The sequence below is a fragment of the Dendrobates tinctorius genome, unplaced genomic scaffold (assembly GCF_039654945.1).
Source record: "Dendrobates tinctorius isolate UK_male_01 unplaced genomic scaffold, ASM3965494v1 ptg000020l, whole genome shotgun sequence".
In the NCBI taxonomy this organism is placed as follows: Eukaryota; Metazoa; Chordata; class Amphibia; order Anura; family Dendrobatidae; genus Dendrobates; species Dendrobates tinctorius.
In genome coordinates, this window is record NW_027361688.1 from 19,801,525 (window position 1) to 19,813,839 (window position 12,315).

Here is a 12,315-nt window from a genome sequence, read left to right on the forward strand (position 1 = left end):
TGCCCTCCAAGCACCCTGGACATTCCAGCTAGCCTATGCCTTCCCTCCAATGGTTCTGCTACCAACAGTAGTCAGGAAAATAAGACGAGAGGGCGAGGGTCATCTTGATAGCCCCGTTTTGGCCCAAAAGGCCGTGGTTTTCATGGCTGAGAGCCATGTCAATAACCGACCCGTGGATCCTGCCGCTGCACCAGGATCTTCTCTCGCAAGGACCCTGCTACCATCCACAGGTCAAAGCCCTACACCTAGCAGCCTGGAATTTGAAAGGGAACTATTAAAGCAGAAAGGCTTTTCGAAAAACCTGATTAATACCCTGCTACAAAGTAGAAAAGAATCTACAACAAGAATATACGCTAAGGTGTGGAGGAAATTCCTGACCTTTCACCCAGCAGAGCTAGCCGGTGAACCACCCATTACGGCCATCTTAGAGTTTCTTCAAAGAGGCCGAGAATTGGGCCTCTCAGTAAATACTCTTAAAGTCCATATATCGGCCTTAGGAGCCCTATTTAACTATAACGTGGCAGCAAATAGATGGGTGACCCGTTTTGTTTCAGCCTGTCAACAATCAGAACCGGTGCATATTCCTCGGCTTCCTGCATGGGACCTTACTCTGGTCTTGGATGCCTTTACTCAGGCCCCGTTTGAACCCATAGATTCAGCATCAGTGAAATGCCTTTCATTGAAAACTGCTACACTAGTGGCTTTAGTATCAGCTAGAAGAGTAGGTGATCTTCATGCTCTATCAATAGACCCTCCGTTCTTGTCAATAACACGAGACAGACTGATTTTGAAGACAGATCCGTCCTACCTTCCCAAACTGGTAACTAAATTTCATAGGTCTCAGGAGATATGCCTACCTTCCTTCTACGAAAACCCGTCAAACCAGGACGAGGTGAAATATCACACCTTAGATGTGAGAAGAGCTGTGCTAGCCTACCTTGATAGGACCAGTCCCTGGAGGCAGAGTAGGTCTCTTTTTTGTCTCCTTCCAGGGCAACAGAAAGGGGTCTGGAGTTGCAACAGAAAGGGGTCTGGAGTTACAACAGGCACACTATCCAGGTGGATTAGAGATGCGATCACAATGGCATATTTGGCTAAAGGAGAAGAACCTCTGCTGGGGATTAAGGCGCACTCTACCAGGGCCGAGAGGGCAAACGTCCCAATTGAACAAATATGTAAGGCTGCAACCTGGTCTTCTCCATCTACCTTTTATAGTCACTATAGACTAGATTTATCCTCTACCGAGGATTTGTCTTTCGGTAGATCAGTCCTTAACACGGTGTGCCCTCCCAGGTGATTATCTCTGGAAATCTCTCAGTGGGTGCTGTCGTGGCGAAGAGGAAAAACCGGATTACTTACCGGTAATACTCTTTTGTAGAGTCCACGACAGCACCCGCTCACTTCCCTCCCGTAAAATTTTTGTTTCACATGGGTCTCCTTGGTGGCGGAGATTGTTATTAGAATTTAATACGTGGTTAAGCTTAGCGAACATAAACGATGTAGGGGTAAGATAGATGAATCGCCCAAACAAATTGACTAAAACATGTATGGCGGTTCCTCCGTTGTTCTCGGTAACACAAACTGAGGGAGCGAGGGGGACCGCCCCATTTATCTCTCTGTAGGTTTCCTGTTCCGGGGGCGGATCCCCTCTCTCAGTGGGTGCTGTCGTGGACTCTACAAAAGAGTATTACCGGTAAGTAATCTGGTTTTCAGGGCCCCCTTGAGACTCCACCCCAGCCCCGCCCTTCACCCCTCGAACTGTCCACAGTCCCACCGCTCTCTCTTGGAAAAACTCGACTTCTCACCAATCACACATTAACACTTCCCATCTCCAGATCACACACATAGCCAGCAGCTCTTGTTTTGGCCAAAAGATTTTTTTTAAATCTGCCACCACAACAAGGTAGACTTTTTTTTTTTGGCCATGCCCTACTCTACTCTAACCTATTAAACATTTTTTAAAATATCCAATACAATTTTAGGTATTTTTTTTTTTTTTTTTTTTTTTCCAATTTTTAAAATGATCAATAATATCACATCCAAAGGTTAAAATACCACAAAATACCACCACATAGTGACCTATAATACCACATACAAGGAACAAATCCAGCCACACCATGCCTAGACCACATATTACCACCAAATGATGACTGAATACTACAATACTAATCATTAATAAAAAAACAACACAATACTATCACCATAAGTGCCATTATACACAGGAGATCTGTACTTAGTATGCAGTGTTTGTGTACAGGTGATCACCGGTGACATTATGCACAGGACCTCTGTATATAGTGCTAGTGTACAGGTAATAGTGATCACTGGTGACATTGTACAAAGGCACTCTGCATATAGTGTCAGTGTACAGGTAACACACTGACTCACCAGTGACATCTCTAGGTGAAGTCCTTCAGCTTCACTCTTCATCTCTCATCCAGCACAGACCGCCATCATGTCTTCCAGCCAGGGCTCGTCTCTGCAGGAAATAAGTTATCTAGAGCTCCACTTGCAGAACACATTACTTAATTTTTTCCCAGCTTCTGCAATACACCAGATGAAGAAAAAAAGGTGACATAGCGTCGCTCTGCATAGGACCCCCCCCCCTTTAAAACTGTATCCTCAAAAAAATAAAATGCATCACTGCAGTAATATCCCTTAATTAGCTCCTATGGTAATATTATCCCCCATCCTGGCCCCTGTGTGTCTCATTCCTGGCTCCAGCTATATTTTCTCTCATCCTGCCCTCATGAGTATCCATTCTGCCCCATCTGTCTACATCGTATCCATCCTGCCCCATGTCTCGCATTCTGCCCCCTCCTGTCTTGCTGTCACATTCTGCCTCCTCCCGTGTCTCACGGTCATTCTGCCCTGGGCCCCCCGGACTGCTGCTTTCAATAAAAAAAAAAAGTTCTTACCTGGCCGCGCTCCTGCGCCGAAGCTCCCTCCCCTCAGCTGAAGCGCGCACTCGCCGGCAACTGACAATGACATCAGTCACCGGCGACGTGCGCACTGCGGCTGACGTCAGCAGCCAGCCTCCGACTGGCTGGTGGCTGTTAACTATTGACGTGCGGGCCCGCATGTCAATAGCGTTCAACTGCCGCAGTGCCATTAAGGGCCTGGTTTAGCCTGCCGGTAGGGCCTGGTGAGCAGATGAAACGGGGTCCGGTGTGGGCCCCTGTGCCCACCGGGCCCCATATGCCAGTCAGGGCAGTCATGGTGCCAGGTGAGTGGCATATAGGTGAGGAAGGGGATCTGTTAAAAAAAAAGTCCTGTAATTCATTGTTGTGGGGGGGCGGAGCTTAACGTTTGAGTCCATTTCTCCTTGTGCAGGATATGTAATGGAGTCAACATTGGGTGAGGTGCGCAATACGCAATGTGAAGACTTCACTGTGCTGTTTAGAATGTCTGTGTAGCGTGCCTGTTGCATCATAGGTGTTGCAGCATACCTAGGGTGTGTGCCTCCCTGTTGCAGCATGCGTGCCACGCAGTGGCCCCCTGTTCTCAGGTTCTGTTCCCGACCTCTGCACAATGAGCATACTCAGAATCTCTAGCATTAGTAATCTGTCCTTATACAGCCGGTATCACTCCAGCACTCACAGGACAGGACTTGCATGTGGGCTGCCATGTGGATGGGTTGAGCAAAAACCCAAATACTGTAATTGGCAGCATCCGCTCCGTTCTGGTGCTGTGTAGTCGGTGGCGCTTGGCCAGGCAGTGAAACTCGTGGCAGTCGTTGTGCAGCCGCAGCTTGAAATGTCTGTGGAACCCGGTCCGGGTATAGACTGACCGTGGACCTCCAGTACTGGTGATCTTAGGATAAGTCATCAATATCTGATCAGTGGGGGGCAGAACCTGGCACCTCCATGGATTAGCTGAATGTACTTGGTGCACTGGTCCAGACCACCACAGCTCTGTACTTGTCTGTTCTCACATTCTGCAGATCAGATCCTGTTGCAGTACCTGAGAGTGGCCACTACACGGCACTGTGCTGTTTGGCGCCATTCACTGTGTACAACCGGCTGTAGTGAGAGCTGACGACAGCTGATCTGTGGATCTGCCAGGTGTTGGACCGATCATTTGATATTCATTACCTTATCTGAATTGTATTCCTGTATTTTTGCCAGTTTAAAGATTCTTTTTTTTTTTTTTTTGAGTGCTGGACTTCCTTGCCTTTTTAAATAAATTGGATGTTTAACCCCTGTCGCACCCAATTTCTAAGTATCCATGTAGCTTTACACTTTTTTTTTTTTCTTTTTCTAGATTTTGGTCCCCTTATTGGACTGAGATCATCTGATCACTTGTACTACAATATGGCTTTTAATAGTAAAAATCTCATCCTCCTTTGAAGCCCGGCCTCAGGCTGGATGTCAATGAAGCAGCTATGGCAGGTATGGGGGGTCTTCAATAAACCCCCTACTGCCATAGCATCCCAGTGGTGTCTCACGATTGCGTCAGAGGGGTGCTGATGATTCATTGAATGACGCACTGTTAATGCCGCTGTCAGTTTAAGGCCGGGGTCACACTACCGTTGAATATGGACGAGTGCTATGCAATGCGAGAAACTCTCACCTCAATACTCGGGACTGGAGTGTGCGGCTGCATGTATTTCTATGCAGCTGAATGTCTGAGCTGCCAGTGGCAGTGCTGGGTATTGAGGCGCGAGACTCTCGCGAGTTTCTCGCGCTGCAGTTGCAAGTGTGACCCCCCCCCCCCCCCCCCCGGCCTTACACTACTTTACATGTACATTTACAGATTTAGGAAATAATATATGGTTTGGGAGAACTTTGAGTAGTGAAGGAAGTGTCAGAATAAATCCTCATACAGACATCGCTTTTCATGCACCTCCTCCTATTTTGTTTTCAATGATTATATTGGGTCTCCTTTAGTCTATGGAGCTGTTCACACAGCTGAAAATCATGGCCATCCGTGTGCGATGTGTTTGTTTTTTTGTTTTTGTCTTGTGTTCCCCTAGGCATGAGAAAAATGGCTACCTGGATGAGGCCTAAAGCAATATCTTCTGAACTTTTTCACTGCACACTGCCATCTTTCATGGTTGAGATGAGAGGGATTATGGTGTATGTGGGCTGCTCACGTTTCTGCGCCAGGGCTGCTTATTTTTTTTGTTAGTCCCAGTATGTCCCTGATCTCCACATTTAATTAGTAACGTTTCGCCATTTCCAGCTGTATTTGCAGACACCCAGCAAGGCCCCCTTTCCTCCTTTTATATCCTTCAGTCTCTCCTCCCTCGCCTTCGTCCCCCCTTCCTCCGAGGTTATAAAGCATCTACAGCTGTGTCCTTTATTAACATAGCCATTCTCTCCTCTACAAGGGGGAAAAGACGAGATATATTACAGTCATTACCTCAGTCAAAAGGTGGCCATTTTAAAACCTCCCAGCTTTTCACTGGGGGGGAAAAAAGTCTCTTCTTACAATAGAAGTTTTTTTAACTTTTTTTTTTTTTCTGGCTCGCATCCTCGAAATGGGTCACTTGGCTCTAATCATTGGTGCAGATATGAGTTCAAAGCTTAGAACAATTTCTCCAGATACCGCAGCTTAAACGTTCAGCTGTGAGACAAATCCCTACTAAGAAGAATACAAAACATAAACTCTTCATTCCTTGTAAATAATAGATTTGGTTTTTTAATGTATTCATTTATTTATTTATTTATTTTTAAATTTACAACTTCAAGTATTCCAATTTTATTAAAGGCAGTCTGTCAGCACAAGATGACTGTTCAAACCAAGCAAAGGTGCCTGATGCACCCTTGGTGTGGCCAAACTGTTCGGGGCAACTTCCGACCCACCTGTCTTCCATCTCCCTGCCCTTCTCTTTCCTTGATTGACCTCTCTGACTTTACAAGATAAAAGAGAAAGGCAGAGATAAATGGAAATCAAGCAGGATATATATTATATATTTTACATTTTAAAGGGTATTGTATAGATGCTTAATATATATATATTTTTTTTTCAATCTCTTTTAAATGTGTTCTCCCCCCCCCCCCCCACCCTTCCTCTTCCTTCCCTTGTCCAAAGCCAGAAACTATGGCACATGTAACCTCCAGTCTCACCCCTCCAAAAAGAACCACAGGATATCACAAAAAATGGAACAAGAAGTTTGAGAAGCACACAAAATCCACTGGTTCTCCAGCTAGTTCATCTTGCCTCAAAACCAAAGAACAAAAGTTTGGCTCGTCAAAACCTGGTAAATCCTCCAAGAATCTCCCAGCAAAGAACACTGATGGATTACGGATGACCGAGGACCAGGATCATACAAGGTGGGGTAAAAGTGTCCTAAGTGGACCGGCGGCAAAATGTGATATCTTTTAACCCCTTCACCCCCAAGGGTGGTTTGCACGTTCATGACCGGGCCAATCTTTACAATTCTGACCACTGTACCTTTATGAGGTCATAACTCTGGAATGCTTCCATGGATCCCGGTGATTCTGACATTGTTTTCTCGTGACATATTGTACTTCATGTTAGTGGTAAAATTTCATTCAAATAACTTGTGTTTATTTGTGAAAAAAATGGAAATTTGGCAAAAATTTTGAAAATTTCGCAATTTTCCAACTTTGAATTTTTATGCCCTTAAATCACAGATACGGCACACAAAAAAACTTGATAACTAACATTTCCCACATGTTTACTTTACATCAGCACAATTTTGCAACCAAAATTTTTTTTTTTGTTAGGAAGTTATAAGGGTTAAAAGCTGACCAGCGATTTCTCATTTTTACAACACCATTTTATTTTTAGGACCACATCACATTTGAAGCCACTTTGAGGGGTCTATATGATAGAAAATACCCAAAAGTGACACCATTCTAAGAACTGCACCCCTTAAGGTGCTCAAAACCACATTCAAGAAGTTTATTAACCCTTTAGGTGCGTCACAGGAATCTTTTTGAATATTTAAAAAAAAATGAACATCTAACTTTTTTTCATAAAAAAAATAATTCAGGTTCAATTTTTTTTTTATTTTACCAAGGGTAACAGGAGAAATTGGACTGCAAAAGTTATTGTGCAATTTGTCCTGAGTACGCAGATACCTGATTTGTGGGGGGGAACGACTGTTTCGGCGCATGGCAGAGCTCAGAATGGAAGGAGCGCCGTTTGACTTTTTCAATGCAAAATTGGCTGGAATTCAGATTGGACGCCATGTCACGTTTGGAGAGTCCCTGATGTACCTAAACAGTGGAAACCCCCTACAAGTGACCCCATTTTGGAAACTAGACCCCCCCAAGGAACTTATCTAGATATGTGGTGAGAACTTTGAACCCCCATGGGCTTCACAGAAGTTTATAACATAAAGCCATACAATTAAAAAATCATATTTTTTCCACAAAAATGATCTTTTCACCCTCAATTCTTATTTTTCCAAGGGTAACAGGACCCTAAACGTTATTGTGCAATTTGTCCTGAGTACGCTGATACCCCACATGTGGGGGTAAACCACTATTTGGGCGCATGGCAGAGCTCGGAAGGGAAGCAGCGCCATTTGACGTTTTTGGCTGGAATTGAGATCGGACACCATGTCGCGTTTGGAAAACCCCTGATGTACCTAAACAGTGGAAACCCCCCACAAATGACACCATTTTGTAAACTAGACCCCCCCAAGGAACTTATCTATATGTGTGGTGAGCACTTTGAAACCCCCAGTGCTTCACAGAAGTTTATAACGCCCGGGCATGAAAATAAAAAATTCGTATTTTTTTCCACAAACATGATCTTTTAGTCACCATTTTTTTATTTTCCCAAGGGTACCAGGAGAAATTGGACCTTAAAAGTTGTTGTCCAATTTGTCCTGAGTATGCTGATACCCCATATGTGGGAGAAAACTACTGTATGGACACACATCAGGGCTCGGAAGGGAAGTAGTGACGTTTTGGAATGCAGACTTTGATGGAATGGTCTGCGGGTGTCATGTTGCCTTTGGAGAGCCCCTAATGTACCTAAACAGTGGAAACCCCCCACAAATGACACCATTTTGTAAACTAGACCCCCCCAAGGAACTTATCTAGATGTGAGGTGAGCACTTTGAACCCCCAAGGGCTTCACTGAAGTTTATAATGCCAGGGCATGAAAATAAAAAAATCGTATTTTTTCCAGAAACATGATCAATTAGTCCCCAATTTTTTCATTTTCCCAAGGGTAACAGGAGAAATTGGACCCCCAAAAGTTGTTGTCCAATTTGGCCTGAGTACGCTGACACCCCATATGTGGGAGAAAACTACTGTATGGACACACGTCGGGGCTCGGAAGGGAAGCAGTGACGTTTTGGAATGCAGACTTTGATGGAATGGTCTGCGGGTGTCATGTGCGTTTGGAGAGCCCCTGATGTACCTAAACTATTGAAACTCCCCACAAGTGACCCCATTTTGGACACTAGACCCCCCACGGAACTTATCTAGATGTGTGGTGAGCACTTTGAACCCCCAAGTGCTTCACAGAAGTTTATAACGCTCGGACGTGAAAATAAAAAAATCATTTTTTTCCACAAAAATGATATTTTTGCCCCCAATTTTTTATTTTCCTAAGGGTAACAGGAGAAATTGGACCCCAAAAATTGTTTTGCAATTTGTCCTGAGTAGGCTGCTACCCTACATGTGGGGGTAAAACACTGTTTGGGCGCATGGCAGAGCTTGGAGGGGAAGGAGCACCATATGACTTTTTAACTCAGAATTGGCTGGAATTGAGATCAGACGCCATGTTGCATTTGGAGAGCCCCTGATGTGCCCAAACAGTGGAAACCCCCAATTATAACTCCAACCCTAACCCCAACACACTCCTAGCCCTAGCCCTAAACCTAGCCCTAACCCTAAGGCTGTGTGCACATGCTGCGGATTTTGCTGCGGTTCCGCAGCAGTTTTGGCCGCTGCGGACCAGCAGCAGTTTTTGCTGCGGTGTACAGTACCATGATTCCCTATGGGAATCAAAAACCGCAATGCAGACGGTGCGGAATTTTCCGCGCGGATTATCTGCGGTTTTCAATCCGCAGAAAGAATTGACATGTCAATTCTTTCTGCGGATTCTCCTGCGGTTTGCCATCTCCTCTATTGAGGAGATGAAAAACCGCAGGACAAAACCGCAGAGCAATCCGCAGGTAAAACCGCAGGTCTTTTGACCTGCAGTTTCACCTGCGGATTTTACAAAATCCGCGCGGATGAATCCGCACCTAATCCGCAGCGTGTGCACACAGCCTTACCCTAACGGGAAAATGGAGATAAATACTTTTTTTTTAGTTTTATTATTTTTCCCTAACTAAGGGGGTGATAACGGGGGGTTTGACTTACTATTTATGGCGGTTTTTATGTTTGGCGGCTGTCACACGCTAAAAGACGCTTTTTATTGTAAAATAGTTTTTGCATCACCACATATTGAGAGCTATAATTTTTCCGTATTTTGACCCACTGAGTCATGTGAGGTCTTATTTTTTGCGGGACGAGTTGACGTTTTTATTGGTACCATTTTCGGGCACGTGACATTTTTTGATCGCTTTTTATTCCTATTTTTGGGACGCAGAATGAACAAAAACCAGCGTTTCATGAATTTCTTTTGGGGGAGTGCGTTTACACCGTTCCGCGTGCGGTAAAATTGATAAAGCGGTTTTATTCTTCGGGTCAGTACGGTTACAGCGATACCTCATTTAGGTCGTTTTTTTATGTTTTTGTCGGTTTTATGCAATGAAAACTATTTTATATAAAAAATAATTATTTCTGCATCGCTTTATTCTGTGAGCTATAACTTTTTTATTTTTTCGCTGATGATGCTGTGTGGCGGCTCGTTTTTTGTGGGACAAGATGGATATTTATATGCGTCTTTTTAATCGCGCGTTATTACACTTTTTGTTTGGCGGTATGATAATAAATCATTATTTTTTGCTTCGTTTTTTATTTTTTAAGGGGTTTGCTAAAAGGGTTAACTAATGGGACAGTTTTATAGGGCGGGTCATTACGGACGCGGCGATACCGAATGTGTACTTTTATTGTTTGTTTTTTTTTATTATTTCCAAAAAATGGATTTGAGGGAATATTTTTTTTTTCTAATTTATTTTGGGATTTTTTTATTTTTTTTTTTTCTCCTTTATTACATAGTCCCAGGTGGGACATCACTGTCCTGTGACAGATCGCTGATCTGTCACATCACAGATCACTATGACAGATCAGCAATCTGTCACAGGCATTGAAGAAGACTTCCTCTTGCCTGCGCTTTGCAGGCACTGAGGAAGCCAGCTTCCTCAGGTCCCCAAAGGCCCCCGTCGCCATCTTGGATTCGGGGGCCTGGAGGATAGGAGCCCCCCGCAGCAGCGCTGCACATTGCGCTGCCGTGGGGGGCTCAGGGAAGCACGGAGGGAGCCCCCTCCCTCCCGATGCTTCCCTTTAACTCCCGGTACACCGCGATCATGTTTGATCGCGGTGTGCAAGGGGTTAACGTGTCGGGGGCGGTCCGTGACCGCCCCTGACAGTGCCGGGTGTCAGCTGTGATAATCAGCTGACACCCGGCCGCGATCAGCGGCGCTCACCACGTGGGCGCCGCTGATCGCGGTAGACGTACTATCCCGTCCACGGTCATACGGGCCCGGGTACCGTGGACGGGATAGTTTGTCGGATGTCAGGAAGGGGTTAAAGATGATTTTACTGTTGGGGGTTCCTTGGGATATGGTCAAACCAAAATAAAATCTGTCCCTTTTTAATAGAATACAACAAATTCTCGTTAAACTATAGAATGCTTTACAAATGCCCAATCAGATGTGGGGGGGGAGGAATCCAAGTACCCTTATCCCATTCACTACATCTGTCATACAGGTACAGAGCCATATCTGGGGTTTTGACTGAATCGCGTCATATTTAGATGGAAACCCCAATGTAAGTACTCAGTGTAGAGTGCAGGATAAATGTGATCTCAAATGTTATGTAAAAGCTTCATCTCAATCCACAAAAAAACAAGTCTGCACTCGGGTCCATCGTCTGTTAACGGAAATATAGGGTATTTCCACATTACTGGTAGCACATTATCTGGAAAAGCAACATGGCACCTCTTCTAAACCATATTTGGCGTCCACATGTTTGTCAGTACTTACGGGTGTGTGTCTCCAGAAGCATGAATTGGGCTCTACCAACAGTAGATTTGCAATTTTGACTCTGCAACATCTATTGCTGTTTGTTTCTGGAAAACGCCCATGGAGTAAAAATTCACTGCACCTGTAAATAAATTCCCAGAGGGGTATTGCCGCATTCAGCAGAAACTGATTAATGTTTGTTTTTTTTTGTTTTTGTATTTTTTGGTGTGTGCCATTGATCAAAAAAAAGAGAAAAATATTTGTGAAAATGTAAAATCTGAATCTAAGACAAATATTTAATTTTTTTTTTGTGGGTAGTAATTTCTTCACCGCCCAAAGGTATAGGGTTCTGTGACCCACCTATGGTGTCAACATGATCACTGCCGCACTAGATGAATTCATTGAGGTGTAGTTTGCAAAATGGGTGTCACACTTGAGAGGGTTCTATTCTGGCACCTCAGGGGCTCTACCAATGTGACATGGTACCTGCAAACAATAACTGCAAAATCTGCACAACAATATGGTGCTCCTTCCCTTGTGAGCTTTGCACTGTGCCTCAAGTAGTTTTTGACCACATGTTGGATAAAGGTTGCTTTTTTTTTTTTTTTTTTTTTTTTTTTTTTTTTCTTCACCACTCAATTATAAAACTCTGAAGCACCTGCAGGTTCAAGTTGCTCACCACACATTTAGATTAATTCCTGGACAGGTGTAGTTTCCAAAATGGGGTCCCTTGTTGGGGGGTATGCACTACTTTAACCACATTAGGGGCTTTCCAAAGGCAGCATAGTGCCCACAGACCAATCAGTCTGCGCTAGAAAATGTCTCTCCTTCCTTTTGGAGCTCCTCTGTTTTCCCAAATGCTAGTTTCCCACCACACACTGGATACCATCATATTCCATTTTCTCCTGTTACCCATGTGAAAACGAAAAATTTGGGATTAAAGGAACATTTTTTTTTTTTTTTTATTTCTCCAATCCCCTCCATGACAGCACCACAGTAGGTTGCCTTCCCATCCTAATTTGGGGCAGGAAACCGTTTAAATTGCCCTTCCCCACTATCTATACTCAGTGTCTTTCCTGTCTCTAAGGACATGAGGTTGCCTGTGGCGTGCTGCGGTCAGCAAATCAGTTACCTAGTATGTTATATGAGAATTAAGCCGGGCTGCAGAGGTTGATCACTCTTCCTTCCTCATGTGTCTCCCGCACAATCGGGAGCAGGACGTCACCACTCCCCTGCACCTCAGGGCAATGTAG

At 44.4% G+C, this 12,315-nt stretch overlaps 1 protein-coding gene across 6 annotated transcripts in view; it reads left to right on the forward strand.

The window, feature by feature from the left end:
- The window catches only part of LOC141083516 (NAD-dependent protein deacetylase sirtuin-3-like), a 56,540-nt gene that overhangs the window by 15,346 nt on the left and 28,879 nt on the right, over nt 1-12,315 (forward strand). For 4 of the 6 annotated variants that reach the window (XM_073567829.1, XM_073567828.1, XM_073567833.1 and 1 more), the window contains exon 2: nt 6,037-6,278. In XM_073567829.1, the coding sequence (XP_073423930.1) occupies nt 6,046-6,278 (233 nt within the window). In that variant the 5' untranslated portion in view covers nt 6,037-6,045. The remainder of the gene's footprint in view (nt 1-6,036; nt 6,279-12,315) is intronic. The other 2 variants (XM_073567831.1, XM_073567830.1) reach the window with 1 other exon arrangement.